This window comes from Eptatretus burgeri, chromosome 1 (genome assembly GCF_056783735.1).
Source record: "Eptatretus burgeri isolate ZD-2024b chromosome 1, Ebu_testis_v1, whole genome shotgun sequence".
Classification (NCBI taxonomy): Eukaryota; Metazoa; Chordata; class Myxini; order Myxiniformes; family Myxinidae; genus Eptatretus; species Eptatretus burgeri.
Window position 1 is genome coordinate 7,508,841 of NC_140961.1, and position 18,286 is coordinate 7,527,126.

An 18,286-nucleotide genomic window follows, 5' to 3' on the forward strand; every position below is an offset into this window, starting at 1 on the left:
GACTGTAGTCACTCTACGTCTCCCATCTGTTGTTTCATCTTCAATTTAGCTTTTGCAATGGGATGCTTGAAAATGTGGAAGTTATTCCTCTTGATTGGCTCATGGATTGATGCATTCTTCTTCATAATAACATCCTTTATTTACTTAATTGTGTACTTTGTGGTACCTCTTGCTTCCATGCTGCAAATTTGCTCATCCACATCTTTGTCAACACAATCGTGGGTATTGAGGATCATAAGTTCACATGGTTCCTACTGCAAAAGGGTTGCCCATCCGTGCAATTGTGGTGCAGAGTTTATTGGCTTGTGCATTGAAGGATTGCTGAGTTGGAAGCTCCTGTTCTTGGTTTCGAAAATCATCAGTCATCTGGAGAATACTGCCTTTCAAACTCTGCCAGTAGCCTCGCCTGCTCTGGACCTGATAACATCCATCTTTTCAATGCTGCTGAGTTCTCCATCAGCCATATTGCACCACCACAATAATTTACCTTTGCATTGTTCTGTTCATGTACTTGGTCCAGTGGCAAAGCAGAAAACCTCTTTTGTGTCTTGGGGAAGACTCAGAATAGTTGAAGCTCATCTCTCATGCCATCATGAATAGACTTCATGTTTTCAACAGGCACAGGTACCCAGTGGTCATAATTTTGGTGGTCCAGGACAAATAACCATTGTTCCAGCTTCTCCAGTACTTCAATGTAGAGTGCGAAGTTTCGCTCGTGGTGAAAATGGATAAAGATGTGAACCGGCATTTCGAAGCAGATAATAAGGTCCAAGTACTCTAACGGGATTCTTAGCATGCATTTCTTTCTTCCACTCGGCAAAGGTTTGGATTTTGTTTGTTTATTTATTTATTTATTTATTTATTTATTCACTCACTTATATACTTACTTTCTTTCTTCCACTCGGCAAAAAAATATTGGATTTTTTTTTTGCAGAAAAGCATGTCCCTTCACGAATGTCGATATTCTTGATGCTATGAGGTCAATTGAAACAAGGAAAAGAGCAATCGGAGATTGCAGACCTTCACCAGGACTTGTTTTGTGTGGTGTATTTTGTGTTATTAATAATAGACATAATTAGAACTGCCACTTAACTGCTGGCAGTGATGACCGGGTACCAAGACGTCCTGTTTTGATGCAACCCCGCTATGATCGGACACCTGACCCTGACCCGTGGTGTTTATTACTATTCAATTTAATTCAGAATTGGATTGAAATAAATTCAATTCAAATCAAATGGAACACCAAATTGCTCCAACAAAGGACGGTACCTTTCAGAAGGAACCTGAACAAGCAAAAAGCAAAGATGAAGTCATCAGGAGGAACCTGAATAGGATTTGGGTTTCAGCTGCTCCTCCTCTCCCCTCAAATCTATCCAGGCACAGCCAAGTGAACATTATTTAAAAAAAAAAAGTACCCAGATCAAAAAATTAAATTATTCTGCCTGCCAGACCTTTCATCCGATTAGGTTGAAATTTTGAAATATATATTCCCAATCACAACTGGATAGTTTCATGTCGATTGATTAAGCAGTTCAAGAGAAAGAATGTTTTAAAGTAATTTTTTTTTAGAATTTTTTTTTTTTTTGCTCAATCCAATATGGCTACCAGACCATGTGATCCATGAATACCCTGGTGGCTGCATGGCTTGGGGAACATTTGTGTAAAGTTTCCTCTTGATCTGTGCAGCCGTTCTGGAGAAGAAGATTTTTTTTAAAAAAAATTGGTTTTAGGGTAAATCCAAGATGGCTGTCAAACCATGTGACTGATGATGTATGTGTGAACCTTTTGTTCCTCATGGATAGGTGGTAATACGTATAAAGTTTTGCCTCGATCTGTTGAGCCACTTCAGAGAGGTAGATTTTTTTTGAAGTTTAAATAAATAACTAAATAAACAATATGGCTGCTGAATCACAAGACTGATGATGTCATGAATTGTTTTCCCCCACACAATATATCCTGAGATGACCCTCAAACATTTTCACACTGATCAGATGTAGCGTTCTACATGTGCAATTATGAAACCATAACGAAGGCACCTATGACATCATTAAAAAAGCATCACTTATTCCCCATGAGGAGTACTTGCCATGTGCCAAGTTTAAATTTATTTCCTTGTTGCGATTTCAGAGATACAGAGGTCCAATTTCCCCCCCCCCCCCCGTTTTTTCAACATGGCTGCCACACCACGTGACCGATGACATAATTATAAATAAAATACTCAACATGAGTAGTCTCTCCTATGGTAAGAATTTCGTCTCGATCCAACATAGAACTTTTGTGTTTTTCTCCGATTGTGGAGAAAAACACAAAAGTTCTGCGTGGACAAAAAAAACCCAAACAGACAAATGGACCCAAACGCAATACCCTCGCCTCCGTCGAGGGTAATAAGCTGTTTAATTGGAAATGACGACCACAACAGACAGTTTCATGGCTTACCCCACATGATCTTTGATCTTCACTTAACCGTAATCTTGGCCACCCAGCCAGTGCACCCCCCCGCCCCCCCCCACACATTCCTCTCCCGAATATATGTGTGCAAAGTTTGATGCTTTCCTCCAGGAAGTCACAATCTCATCAAAATTTGGCCTTGAGCCACCAGACTGTAATATATACCATGCTTTTGAGACTCGTAATTTGTTTGGGTGGATACCATTTGTATAGCCACTGATGGCTTTCACTGATGTCATAAGAAATGGAAATGCCACACCATCCAATGGCAGGTATTGCTTCCAGTGTAATATTGTGTATATCAATCCAGTAGGTATTGACCAAGGGTTAAATGAATGGAAAACATTGGTGTATAGCTGGACCACGGGTTACGCATGGGCCTATCAAATAAATTAATAAAATTCATCCAAAGGGTTGTTGCAGTTTCTGCTGCAAACAATTGCCTCTGCCCAACAATGCACTGTCGGTCGAGATGAAACATGTGACTTTTCCTTTCTCGTGTTGAGGTAATAATCGAGGACTCGTGCAAAATTGTCAATATTTCTCTACCTGTGCATCACTCACCTTGTGATTCATATCAGCAGCATGAGGAGAGATATGGTTTTCAAAAGATATTTGTCTTTTGGGTTAAATAATTAAAAAAAAACAAAACAGGGCATCATGAGCACTTGGAAGGGATGTCGTTTTGGGGAATTATTAATACATTGATATCTGGTTAATGTAGTTCCTTTAACATAAATTTAGTACAATACTAGCAAATTCAACCCGTCGCTTAGCTGACGGGTCGAAATTGGGGAGGGGGGGGGAAATAAAGAAGGATAGAGAGAGATGAGGTGGGTGGAGGGTGAGAAGGGGGAAGGGGAGGCAGAGAGGATGAAGAAAGGGGAGGTGGGGAGAGCGATACCTCACCAACCATTGCAATTAACTGTGGGAGGGAGGGGTGTATGAGACACACACAGAGAGAGAGGTTTGGGAGGAGAGTGATGCATTTTATGGGGAAGGGACAGCGTGAGAGAAAAGGGTGGAGGAGAGAGGGGGAAAAAAAGACAGGTGAGGGGTGGAGGTCGGGTTAGCAAAGAGAATATGTGATGCGTAATGACCGAACATGAAAAAATAAAATAAACATGTCAGAACAGCTGTACACACAATGACACAACAGAGTTTGTAAAGTAATTCCCTGGCAGTTCTGTAAAAACTTTGATATTCCAATTGCAGAAAATTTGTGGGAAAATGAACCAAAAGCAATCGCTGAAACCATTGAAGTACCGCTCACGTATGACCTAATGATCCCATCGAGCGTGAACATCGAAAACAAAGCATTGTGACTGGATATCATACTTAGGTGTGGGGAAAAATTAAAGAAAGAAGGCATTGCCAATTGAGGTGTTGATGCCAATGATTTTGGACGAACGATGCAGAAATCAAGACAATGACCAAACATCAAGACCTCAAGCATGAAGTGAAAAGATCTTGGAAGCTGAAGATTGCCAAAGTTGTACCAGTGATGATAAAGAACCTCATGGGAATGATGAACAAGAACCTCACAGAGATATTAAAAACCATCCCTGGGAATATCACTTCAAATTAACTACAGTTGGAATCCGTCTTGGGCTCAGTGACGATACCGAAAAGAGCCCTCGGCACAAAACTTTGAGAACAGAAAACTTCACAGCTTGGTCCATGAATCGTGACCCCTTACTGAAATGAAGGTGGATACTTTGAGCCCACCCTGGGAGGACTCCATTCCACATTCTGAAATCCCATATGTAGAGAGAGACACACACACACATACACACGATGGTGGATACTTTGAGACCTGGGAGGAATCCGTTGCACCTTCTGAAACGCGCATATGGAGATTTTGTAATGTTAGTAAATCGACCAAAAAGGAAACTGCAAATTGTGGATGTTTTTTTTTTATCTTCTATTTTTTCATAATTTTTTTTCCCCATAATTTTTTTCTTCACACAATATAATCGCCCAAACAGTGTAAAAAGTGAAGTTGAATGCTTTCCTTAAATAAATACACTAAGTTATAAAAATCGCTAATTTGTTAATTTTTGGATTTCACTCTAGATTTCAACACCTATTTTGTTCACCAGATCCGATTCTCAAATCCGACATGATATTGCGATTATATACTTTAATTCGTCCATGAGAGTAGATCGTGTTTCCAATTCGAGGCAAGCTTGAAAAGGCCGAACAAAATGGTGGCTGAAGACTCCAGCACCCACAGAGGGCTGAACAAGATGGCGTGCCGCCATGAAGTCAGGCTGATTTTGTTTGTTTTTTTTGTGATGAGAACTCCTTAAATTATCTTCAAAAGGGGTGTTTATTTAACCCAAACACCCAATTTTCACTCTTGCACTTCCTTGGAGTTTTCTTGGTATGCATGTAAAGTTTCAGGTTGCTGGGTTTTATGGTTTTGGAGTTATGGAGGACACACACACACACACACACACACACACACACACACACACACACACACACACACACACACACACACACACACACACACACACACACACACACACACATTGCCTTTTTAGTGTCAATGAATCACTCAATTAAATTGACCATCCTCTTGACAGAGCGATATGGCTGCTGAAGTAGTTTCTTGTGGGCAAAGGAAGCCTGTTGTTTGCTTGATGGTTAAGGAGGCTGGCTTAAGATTTTAGGGTCTCGAGTTTGAGCCCCTGTATGTCATTGAATTAACACCATGTGACCCGTACTGGCATTGTGGTCCTCTGGTTGGATGTCCATCAGATGGAAGGTGCACACCTTGATGCATTTCTGTGTATGTGAAGCACCAATATGGTAGTTTATAGCCGGGTCGTGTTTGGAGCCCTGGTTAAACTGAGGCCCAAGTTTTATCCAAGCAATCGGCTTCATCACAACCATCTTTGCATGGATCCCCATCAGGAAGTTCGAGAGCACAACACAAGGAAAAGGGTTCAACTCTTTCCAAATGCAGTTCACGTTTTTCACATCATGGTGGCTGACCTGCTTTTTCGCCATCAGGGGGCTGGGAAAGTTGGAATTCTGGGAAAGTTGGAAAGCAAGTTGGTCTTGAAATATGAAATGTCGTGTCATGGATTTATTTTTTTTCGTACATATATATCCAGTTCCAATATCTTCTTCTTCTTCTTTCGGCTGCTCCCATTCGGGGTCGCCACAGCGGATCATCCGTATGATCCGCATAGTGATTTGGCACATGTTTTACGCCGGATGCCCTTCCTGACGCAACCCTGGTCGCCTCTTACGACACAGGGATATGGTACACCTATTTTAACCGGGGTATACACCGGCCCAGTATACTGGTACTCATTTCGCCGACCTCGGAAGGATGACAGGCTGAGTCAACCCCCTGGTGTATTAATTCAGTGGCCCAACGGGGATTGAACTCAGGACCTATTGGATCCCAAGCCGCTGCCCTAACCACTGCGCCAACACCAGGCATCCTATATCCAGTTCCAATATGAGGATGTTAATTTGTCTGGAGCATAGCAGTCAGTCAACGTGTACTGAAAAGCTGTTCTGCAAATTATCATCGATCATCTCGATTGCTGTCCTCCAACACTTTTGGAGACTTTCCTTAAATGTGATTAAGGAAATGAGGATAAAAATTTGGCAACCTTTAATCACTGCTTAATTGTGGTGGTGTTGCCCCCAACGAGCTGTAATTCATTCTATGGTTATGCAGCGCTTTATTTTTAGCTTTCCACAATTGTTGGGGAAACTACCTCCCCAAACTAAAAAAGATGTGTGCTTTCATCTTGAATTGTTGGCATTGCAGACACTCGTCTGTCGGGCTTTGTCCGATGATGTGTGAAATGTGTTGGTTCTTCTGAGTGAACAATGCAAACTTTGATCTGCTAGAAACATACGCTCCCTTCGGGATCCTCCTTTCTGGGCGGGGGGGGGGGTGTCACGGTGGGGGGAGGGCAGGAGGAATAGTGGGGGAAGTGGGGAAAAATATTTTGCGCCGTGCCTGATAATCCCCCGTCACATCAAGGGGTCAGTGAAGCACGTGCACTGTTGCACGTGTACAGGTGACAATCGAAAGGTGTCTCTGGCTTTGTGGGGGGGGTGGGGGGGCGGATTTTGGAGATTGGCCAAGCCCTTGTTTTATTACTTAGAAAATCTAAAGATTTCTTAAGTATATTGATGACTTCCGTCATCTGTTTCTGTGTTTGTGTTTGTGTGTGTGTGTGTTTGTTTGTAGGCACGATAACTCGAACGGAAGAAGCTACCAATGTCAAATCAGACCCCGTGATTCAGGAGCGTGATGGCTAGTGCTGATTAGATTTTGGTCAAAATCGGTCAAAGGTCAAGGTCACAGTGAGGTCAAACATTCGATTTTTTTATGGTTTGGTACAGAATCATCGAAGAAACTTCTGGTTTGCGTCGTTACCTTCTCTCGAGACAACTTTTATTCGACAAGGTCAGAGGTAAAGTTGACGATTTCGTAAGTACCAGTCTATGACTGCTTGTTACTTACGAAATCTAAAGATTTCGTAAGTATATTGATGACTTCCGTCCTCTGTTTGTTTGTGTGTTTGTTTGTAGGCAGGATAACTCGAACGGAAGAAGCTACCAATGTCAAATTACACCACGTGATTCAGGAGGGTGATGGCTAGCGCTGATTAGATTTTGGTCAAAATCGGTCAAAGGTCAATGTCACAGTGCGGTCAAACATAATTCCATAAATTCATGTGGAGAAATAGAGTATTTTTGCTTCGGTCGACGTTATATTACGAGTTCGTTTTAACTTCAATTTTAATTTTGTCTTCGGTTTTTGTGATCGCTTAGCATGCCTAAAACTCGGTTGTCGAAATTCCGGTAAAAATCGGATGTTTTGGAGACGTCTTAAGATTGTATAAAAAATATTTCACTCGCCGCGTCACAGCTCGTCACGTGGTGCAGCGCGCTCGAGCAGAGGCGTCGTTGATCACGTAAAGGTTTTCCGTGTGCGCGCTGATGGTGTTTTCGATAAAGATAGTGTTTAAAAGTCTTTTTTTTTTATCCCAATGAAGGTTATCGTCGCATGCCTGACTCGCTAAGCCGTCGGATTATGTAAAGATTGTTGGTGGATGGCCAAATATTACGGTTTTATGACTTTGATAAAATAATATTAAATAATTGCGTGGAGAAATGGAGATTTTTGCTTCGGTCGACATTACGATTTTTGATGGTTTGGTACAGAATCATCGTAGAAACTTCTGGTTTGTGTCGCTACCTTCTCCAGAGACAGCTTTTATTAGACAAGGTCAGAAGTCAAGTTTACGATTTCGCAAGTACCAGTCGATGACTGCTTGTTTGTGTGTGTGTGTTTGTTTGTAGGCATGATAACTCAAACGGAAGAAGCTACCAATGTCAAATTACACCACGTTTTTCAGGAGGGTGATGGCTTGAGCTGATTAGACTTTGGTCAAAATCGGTCAAAGGTCAAGGTCACAGTGAGGTCAAACATTCGATTTTTTTGATGGTTGCGTACAGAATCATCGTAGAAACTTCTGGTTTGCGTCGCTACCTTCTCTCGAGACAGCTTTTATTGAGACGAGGTCAGAGGTCAAGTTGACGATTTCGTAAGTACCAGTCTATGACTGCTTGTTACTTACGAAATCTAAAGATTTCGTAAGTATATTGATGACTTCTGTTTTTGTTTGTTTGTGTGTTTGTTTGTGTGCTTGTTTGTTTGTTTGTTTATGTGTTTGTTTGTGTGCTTGTTTGTTTGTTTGTAGGCACGATAACTCGAGAATGGAAGAAGGTCCCAATGTCAAGTTACACCACGTGATTCAGGAGGGTGATGGCTAGCGCTGATTAGATTTTGGTCAAAATCGGTCAAAGGTCAAGGTCACAGTGAGGTCAAACATAATTCTGCAAATTAATGTCGAGAAATGGAGTATTTTTGCTTCGCCCGACGTTACGAGTTCGTTTTAACTTCGATTTTAATTTTGTCTTCGGTTTTTGCGATCGCTTAGGACGCTTAACGCTCGGTTGTCGAAATTCTGGTAAAAATCGGATGTTTTGGAGATGTTTTAAGATTGTATAAAAAAATATTTCACTCGACGCGTCACGGGTCATCACGTGCAGTGCACTCGAGCAGACGCGTCGTTGACCACGTAAAGGTTTTGCGTGTGCGCACTCACGGTGTTTTTGATAAAGATGGTGTTTAAAAGTCATTTTTTATCCCAATAAAGGTTATCGTCGCATGCCTGATTCGCTAAGCCATCGGATTATGTAAAGATTGTTGGTGGATGGCCGAATATTACGGTTTTGTGACTTTGATAAAATAATTGCGTGGAGAAATGGAGATTTTTGCTTCGGTCGACGTTACGATTTTTGATGGTTTGGTACAGAATCATCGTAGAAACTTCTGGTTTGCGTCGCTACCTTCTCTAGAGACAGCTTTTATTAGACAAGGTCAGAGGTCAAGTTGACGATTTCGTAAGTACCAGTCTATGACTGCTTGTTTATTTATTTATTTTCCCCCCCGATGATTTTCAGATGTGCACACATACAGAGGATTGCCTTGTATTATATCGTAAGATTTATCCTCACTACCTTTTTACAGTCTTCAAAGTCTTCATCAATGATTTCTCTGACTTTGGAAAATCCTCTTTTTCGATTTTCTGAGGACTCCACCCTCTGCCGTGGCATGCCTCCTCCTTCAGACAGGCAGGCTGCAGCCACGTCCTTCTCGTCACACCTTGAAAAAAAGAAAAACACAAGATGGGCAAACACTTGCAATATGTCTATAATTCTGAAAACTTTCGCACTCACTGTTTCTCTCCCAAAGGACCATCTGGTAAGCCCTCCTATCTACTTTCTTAACAATCCTCTTGAGGAAGTTCAGTCACTCAAACTCCTGGGTCTCACTGTCAACAGCCATGACCTTTCTTGGGCAAACCACATTTCAAAGTTGGAATTCAAAGCCAGCCGCCGACTGGGCATCCTCCTTCGTCCAAAATCCTTCCTTGGCACACCTGAACTCCTATCCACCTACAACGCCTTCATCCACAACTTGATGGAGTACTACTCTCCCCTCTGGGCTAGCTCACTTGCCTCATATCATGCTCAGCTTGACACTGTGGAAACCAAAGCCTTCAAGGGCATTGGAATCTCCCACGCTGATGCTGAGTCTATGGGTCTATCATTTTGCCATCGCAGACAGATTGATGGTCTCTCTATCTTATACCACCTCCTTTCTCGTCTTGTACCCACCACTGTTTCTGCACTTTGCCCCCCCCCCTCCAGGTTTCTGCAAGGCTCACACGGTCCACCATCAACCCCCTTTTGGTGACCCGACATAAATCCACGATAAATTATCACCTCCACTCATTTGTTCCTCTTTTTTTTTTTCCCCCCACCTGTGGAATCGACTTCCACATCCTCTTCAACATCATCCTTCCCACTACATCTTCAAGACATCTGTTCACCACCATCTCAGATTGTCGCCAATCCAAAACCATGATCTTCTCTATCCCAGTTGACCCCACCCAAATCTTTCCTCCTTCCAAATTTCCAGTTTTCCCATCTTACATTTTTCCTTCTGCGTCCATCTTGTCCGCCCCATGCATGCGTTTTCTGCATCCTGTTTTTGTCTGTTACGTCCTCATCCATTCAGTGTGCTAGCTTTTTCACAAGCCTCAACTATGTATATAGACAAAAAAAACACAGGTTTGGTCACTGTATTTTTCCAAAAGACAAGGTGTCCATGTGAAAAGGCTTTCTGGCTGCTTGTAATTCTAAGAATCCTTCTCTTGTTATCTTGGTAAACAAAGGATTGGAAGGATGCCGATAAGCATCCATACACATTGGTCGGCTGTATATCCTGGGTTTGATTCCTGGCCCAGATATAAACTGCCATCCTAGTGTTTCACGTGCCGGGCAAACTATCAACGCGTGAGCCTTCCATCTGGTAGATGTTTATCTTGAACACTCGTCTGCAAGCACTGGGTAGTGTTGACATTAAATATCCACCTGTATCTTTCACAAAGAGTAGGTGCATTCGTGCGGACACCCTAAACAAATATCAGATTTTTGCCTTGACTGCAGGCAATGGCAAACCACCCAGCATAACTCATCCCAAAAGACTGCTCTGTCGAGAGTACGGTACATTCATGACGATTATGATGTCCACAAAAACCTCTCGGCATGCTTCACTGTGAAGGTTAACATTTTAATGCAAACTGAACTCTTATCTTCTCCTTCCTTTTTATTTAAATTTAAAGAAACGTACACATGTAAGTGACTCTTGTCTTCACTGATGTGTTTTCATCAAGTCAATATAAATATTGGGGTTGTTTGAACACTTGAATAGGATTACAAATGAAACTATTTGATTATCCTTTCTTTTCTTTTTTTTTGAATTGATGGAAAAAGAAAAAATAAACTCGATATCTGCGATCACCAAGGGTAAGTCTCCCCCAACCTTTCCCGGCTTACCCTTGGCCTGCGATCCGATGATGGCGATATTTATTTATTTATTTATTTATTTTGGAGCACCATACGACCTTGACCTTCAACATTTATAGGTGGAGTGTAAATTAAGAAAATCTATCCATAAAACTCAACAACATGGAAATTGGAAGAAAATTATTCAAGTTATGATCAAAAAATGTGTTTTTTGTTAAGTAAGTTCAGGATACAAATCAAATATCAGGTGCACAACTTCAGTGCAGGTCCACTGTTACAATGGAAGGTCGTCTCCAAAGGCCGAGTGGTCTTTAAGATTCCGTGTCCGGAAATTGAACAATGACAAAAACGCGTTATTTTTTCACACCACGATTTTACCTTGACCTTTAACCCGGAGGGGTATGATGTAAATTAAACTTAAATGCGCCTTACTCCAGGTTATCTCGTGGGCAATTTCATTCTGATCGGAAAAACCTTTGTCGAGCTTTGGTGAAAAAATGTTCAAATGTCTATTGTTGGGTCATGACCTTAAAAATGATGTGAAGGTCAAAACAAATTATGTGAACCCCGCATGTTTTATTCACATTATTGATGCAAAATTTCGTTTCGAAAAAAGGAAGAAGGAAAACAAAAAAAACCAAACTAGTGGTTTAGTACTCCTGGGGGTTTAATAAATTCTGGGGTATCATAAAAAAAATTGTGGTGCCAATTGTAAAAACAAACCCCACGGCAGGTCGAAGCCCCCTATCCTTTCAGGGAGGCTTAATTAACATACTAAAATATATTCAGGCCACCAATGTTGTCAAATGTTTTTACGATTTTGTTGCATCTATATTATGGATTTAAGGAGTGATTTATGAATTTAAGGCTTTAGAATGCTTTGTCTTGTATGATGTCACATTTGACAGCTTTCACTTCAAGTATAACTCTGATAACAAATTAAGACATAAATATTTCAGAGAAATGGCAATGATATGACTATCTGAAATGACTGTCTTCTTTCCAAATACAGCACATGGCTGCGGATAGGATCATTCACTGGGAGTGTGGTTGTGCTCCTTGTAGGTTAGAGCAGGAATTTGTTATTTGTTCATGATGCCGGTGATAACTCGCCGACTCTTCTTTGCGAAGGACATGGGGGTGGGGGGGGGGATCTTTAACATCCAACAACAAATGTCGGCAGATGGGACACCCAGTTTAACATCCATCCGAGGGATGACACACACACGATGAGTAATCAACATGCCTGTGAAATACCGGGATGAGAGTTTATCGCTGGGTCAGGATTCGATCCCAGCTGAGAGAGCACAGAGGCGAATGTGCTTACCACTAGACTAGGCCATCCTTCCAGCCTTAATTTGATTTTCATAGTTAATGATGTAATATTTGGAAATGCAAAGAAAAATAAAAGTTTTACAGGAAATTCAAACAAAGAAAAAAAAAATCTCATCATCATTAAGCATTATGTGAAGCAAATTGATTCCTGTAAATATCTGTCGATAAATAACACTGATAGTGTGAGTGTGCATGAAATGAGGACTGGGTTGTGGATTTATTTATTGATTTTTGTCCTGGAATTGCTTCGGTGGATTCTGGGTGATGCTGTCCTTTTTAAAGTGGTAGAAATTTGTCGTTTTCCCCAAATTGTTATGCAGGGCTCTCAGAGTAAAGCAAAATGTGTGGATCTGCCTTGCATGTATCACATAACAGAACAGACTTTCATGAAGGTCATCAATAAGCCACCTGGATTTTTATTGACGATCCAACAGTGATGTAGTAATTGATCTCCTGAGAATAGCTTCGATTCCTGCAGTTAAGCTTCGATTCTGATTCCGAAATATTGCAGTCTTCAGCTGGATTTGAACCGGTAACCTTGAGGGTGCCAGTCTAGTATCTTTATTACTCTTGGCTACCCGTTTAAATTTCGTGTTTATATTCTCGATTTGAACAATTTCTTTTTATACCTGTTATACATTTCTTGTAGACATTTAGAACCCTCGCCTTGGTAGTGTCAGGGTGGGTGAGTGGCGGAGGAGGCATGCCAATGACCCTTCCTTGAGCCACTTCACATACATACATTTCCAAAAGCCTATTGTTGTATCTTTGTAGTCACAGAACACACTGAGCATGTGATCATGTAAAATAAATAAAAATCCTTTTCTTGCAGGCTCAACGGATGAAGTTTCCCAAGATATTTGGGAAGAGCAAAGACAAGTCATCCAAGACAAGAGAAAAGGTTATCGAACATGACTCTGCAGCATCTCCTGGGAATGTGGACAATCAACATGGGGCAACCTCTCAACCTGAAATGCAACGTTTGGATAAAAAGCATGGCAGTACCACCCATCTACCATCGGGACTGAGAAAGCTGTTTCGCTGGCGAAAAAAGAAGAAAAAGAAGAAAACAACCAGGAAGGGAGATGGCACTCAGAGGGAAACGGAAACTTTTGCAGCTGCAGGTGGAGGCACAGGAAATGAAAAAGGACAATGGCAAGGCTTCTCCAGTGACAAATTAGAATTCTTGCTCGAGGAGATTCTTCGACGGATGGAGAACGGCGGCTCATTGTCTCAGAGTACCCTGTCAATGGCCAGCGGATATACAGAACCGTTATCTCAAAGAATGGACCACAGACGCTTTCAGCCCAACTACCGCTATGGGTCTGCAATCGACTTGTCCTATGGATCTGCACAAAACGGTGACTTTTCTGACCACGTTGCCACAATGCCAAATTTTCACAGGAGGCGGAACAAAATGGCCTCGGTCAGCGATATTGCCACAGCACAGTCTGATCGGAGAAGTTTCGAAAATTTCCGGTCAATGATGATGGAACAACAGCATAGAAACCCGGGTGGGGAGATGTTATCAGATGACGACTCTGATTATAATGACTGCTTCAGCAACGGAAGATCGATTGAAGATCTTTCATCTGTGATGGAGCAAATCCCTCCAGAGCTTGCTTACATCCTCTTCAGAAAAATGAAGGCACTGGATAAGAAGCTGGAGAGGAACGACGCACGGACGGATCCAGGAACTTCATCTCCCAACAGTATTGCTTCATCGGTTAGTTCACTGGGCAGAAGAACAATTTCTCCGAGTTTTGCAAAAGGTCTGTTTTGTTTAAATTGTGTGTGCCTTCATTATTTATTATATATCAAAAGAGATTATGCACTTTGCAGATAATCAGAAATAACTGAAGAAGCTCATATATTGTTTCACTTTACGAGAATGCACAATGACGGGACCAGGGTCCATAGCCTGACAGCGAGGGAGGGGAGAGTTTGGACAGTGGTGAGGTCGGGGGGTCTTCCACTCAAAGTAGTTGATGCGTGGTCTCCCAAGCAAGCTAGTGGCAGTAGAAACAGTCGATTCACTTAAACTGGAATTGGATACGTACCAAGAACGTTGGGGATAGAAAGGTTCATGTACTTTGGTCAGACTGGTAGGTAGAGATAGGTGATTGTATACGTGTGTAGTGAATGTCTCTGTCGGAATTAAATTCGTCACTCGATGACGCGGTTTGATATATTTAAATAATTGTGCTGTTGATGAAGTGCAGACCTGATGGGTCAAAGGACATTGTCCTGCGTCGAAGTTCCTTGTATTGTGCCATTTCATCGACAAAGATTATACAAAGAGGGACAGAAAAGAAAATGTACAAATGCTAGAATGCGATGATAGTGTGAGAGGAGCCAAAGTGTTTTTTTTTCTCCCAAAATACATCACAATGATGTTGAAGTGTGGATGCCAGGAAAGTGTTGCTGAAAGGAAGATGAAAACAAATGGTGAGATTATGTACGGAAATGGATCTGACTGACAACATACTGTGACATCATCAAGGACTTCTCAAATGTCACCTCGGGATGGAGTATTCCAACTGTATTGGTCATTTGGATGGTTTCTTTTGTGATGGACGTAACGATACAACACTTTGATCTTGAACATTTCCTCTTCAGCCGTTGCACCGTGTTTCCATATTTCCCGTTATCGATGGATTTTTGTAAATACAAACACAGTGCTCACCCTCTGCAGGTCCACCCTGGTTCTCCCTGCCTGTGTTACTTCATCCCCTTGTTCTCCCGATCGTGGAATCGTCTTCCTGTGTACATTTTGTCGTCGTCCCAAATTTCAGGATTTCGAATGCGCTGCCCATCACTACTTCATGCGCTCATGCATGCACGCACATCTGCGATCTCTTCAACACACAATGATTCTTACCGATTCTTCTGTTCCTCTTTGTGCCATTCTTACTTGTTTTGGGGTTGTTCCTCCTGTCCTCGTGTATATCCACCCCCCCCCCCAAACTACCCACAACCCCCTTTATTAGTTTATTAACCTGCTGCCTTTTGTCAGTTCGCTCTCCATGAGCCTCGACATTTGTATATACATATATATAAATATATATATATATACATATAAATAGATTTGTTTTAATTGATGCTTTATCAGGCCTATCATTCAGCCTTTTCCTTATTATTATTTAATATTAATTGCCTTCTTTTCAAACCATCAACCCTGTTGTTGTTATGATGGATCTCATGTTTATTTTACACATGAAGACCCTGTTTTTATTGATGAATGTCATCGGCTTGCACACGAGAAACACAAAACTTTGCCAAACTACGGGACACGTATTTCTGGAGTAATTTCTCTGACCTATAAAGGGGAGAATGTCCTTTAGCAAGATTGGCAGATGTGTCAATAAATTATAACAGTTTTCTACTTTAACGAGCTAATACCCAGGATAAACATTCGTGTAGCCATTAACACAAGCAGTGAATTTCATAGACAGATGAGAAATTACTTCTTATCCATTCTTTCAGAAATACACCACGAGTGGAAGTTTTATGGCTGCTTGATATGTGGCATGGTAATAGAAAAAAATTTACGTCTTGGAAGGTGTAATGAGTTTCTCTCTCCCTTTCTCTTTCTCTTTCAACCGTTAGGTCCAGGAGTCGCAAGACCGAGCAGCCATCCTACTCATGCACGCCTCCCAACAACTGAAGAGTCTTCACAAGAGGAACCATACTATAGCGTGATTGACAAGAGAAATGAAAATTATGTTGACCATTTTGAAAATTCATCAGACAGAAGCTCTTCCTGTTTGCACGAAAACGCTCCATCTTCTCCATATATGAGTGGACAATCACGTGATCATGATGTTGCTGAGATGTACGAAACAGAAGGCGACCTACGTGAAGCAACGAATGGTCGAACAAACGAAGATCAAGACGAATTGGAATCGTCCTCGGGAATGAGCAGACTTCCAAGAATCAGAACAGCACTTAGGAACACTTCGACTTCTGACATGTCTGAAGACCAGCAAAGACGTGAAAACGACCTTTCTGATGGATATGAAGAAACAGAATCACCCGAGAGTGTCAGCACAAAACTGGCACCTCACAATAAGCGTTACGACAGGAACAGCGAGCGGATCGAAATGGGGAATGGTGAAAATAACTCTGCATCGTCAAATTCTAAAATGAGGAACAAATCCAAAAACGAAGAGGTAAATTATCGGCCGAATTTGAGACGACGGCATGTCACAGGAGTTGAAGTGCATAACGACTCTGATTCTGAAGATGAGCATCAAGATTCACAAATGTTTGCGCAACAAAGGAATATTCTGAAAAGAGCTCAAACGCCAGTAAACTATGAATCTGAGGAAGAAGAGCATGAGATATCCGAAGAAGAGCAACGAATACCCGATAGGATGTTATTGAGACCAAATGCTAATCGGATGGAGAATATGGATGATGTCTTGACCTCGAGCGCAAGAAACAACCAACCTAATGCTGGTGACCATGAGACTATGCAAGATGGCCCATTAAATCCACCTGTAAAGAACCAATCAGAAGAGAGCTCCCAAATGATACACTCATGTGGTGATGCAGTTGAGTCTATTAATCACGATGAGGAAGGCTATGATGTACCAACTGATGGGACAAACTTTCATGAAATGATGAGGAATCTTCAGGAAAATGTCACCGAAAACGGCGAATCTTTCCTCGGGGACAGCAGGGATGGAAAACGTAACAACTCCGGAATCTACGCTGATGAAAGGTTTTGGAATAAAACTGAGGATGCTGGGGAAAGTAGTCAGAGTTTCCAAGGCCTATTTGATGGATCACAGGGTGATCAAAGAATGGATGAAACTCTGCATTGTCTTTCTCCTATTATTGAGGAAAATCAGTCAGGGGATAGAACAGACGAGGCAAGAGGCCGAACAAATGGCAAAGGAGAGATATTTTACAAGGAACCAAATTATGCAAGTCGTCAAAATAAACATTTGGAATTTGACAAAGGAACATGGAAGAAGACTGCATCTCGTGGAAAAGATCCAAACGTCTCACGGGCAAATGGAATCTCTGGAGTTGAGAATTTAAATCGCGTGATGGGAACTACATCTACACACAATGAAGGGAGAGAGATGAAGCGAGCTCGGAATGATTGGGAGAGCCCTTTGATGCAGGCCGGCCACAACATTTTCCCAGAGATAACAAATGACGCGACCCTCAAAAAGGAAGGATTGCTTCCATTTTATGGAAGTCTTGAAGAGATTCGCACAGAATCGGAACATGGAAAACGAAGCGGCCTCGTGTCGAATGTCAAAACGGCCACAGGTGGAAATGAAAATCACTTGCACCAAAATGAGGCGACAGAAGGTGTCGTACTGAAAGCTTTCGCACCATCCGATTCAGTTAACAGTGAGCAGTTCGATACCAAATGGACTCGCAATGAAAACGTTTCCCAAAAGGATTTGAAAGCTAAAGGCGCATCATCCCATAGACGGCCCCCTCACGAGTTTGAGCAGTCACATCTTCCCAAGATGAAACTTTCGAAGGTGATGCCATCAACCGATTGGCTGGACAGTGGAGGAATCGCAGCGGCTAAGTATGTTGAGGAACTTGAAGATGACATTGGGCCCACGGAAAGCTTGGCTATTAACAACTTGGATGATACAAATAGGTCGCATTGGCCAAAGGACCCTAATTTAAATGGGCAAATTGCTACTCAAGCCGCAATCAAGCAGACTGGAATGATGGAACATGGAAGCCAAAGCGATCTTACGTCTGATGGAGGTAATTCACTGGAGAGCGACTGGACACCCCACAGGCAGCAGAACAGAAGAAATTTGAAAACCACACGTACACATTCGCTGGTACATTACCTTGTACTTATTCATTTGAATGTTATTGCTATGTCAAGTCTAATAATTGGTGTTTACATCTAATATATACATGTATTTATAAACCTGCTTTCACAATATGGAATATCCATCTCAATATATTCCATTTTGCACATACAGGTGCTTAAAAAAAAGAATACATTTTTGTGTGTGTGTATGTATGTATACATATATACATATATATATATATATATATATATATATATATATATATATATATACATATATAT

General features: G+C 41.6%; 1 protein-coding gene across 5 annotated transcripts in view; it reads left to right on the forward strand.

Annotated features, from left to right (window-relative positions):
* Positions 1-18,286, forward strand: part of LOC147033818 (uncharacterized) — a 225,003-nt gene that overhangs the window by 81,436 nt on the left and 125,281 nt on the right. For all 5 annotated transcript variants that reach the window (XM_085871363.1, XM_085871369.1, XM_085871374.1 and 2 more), the window contains 2 exons: positions 13,037-13,976; positions 15,814-18,029. In XM_085871363.1, coding sequence (XP_085727489.1) covers positions 13,037-13,976; positions 15,814-18,029 — 3,156 coding nt within the window. The remainder of the gene's footprint in view (positions 1-13,036; positions 13,977-15,813; positions 18,030-18,286) is intronic.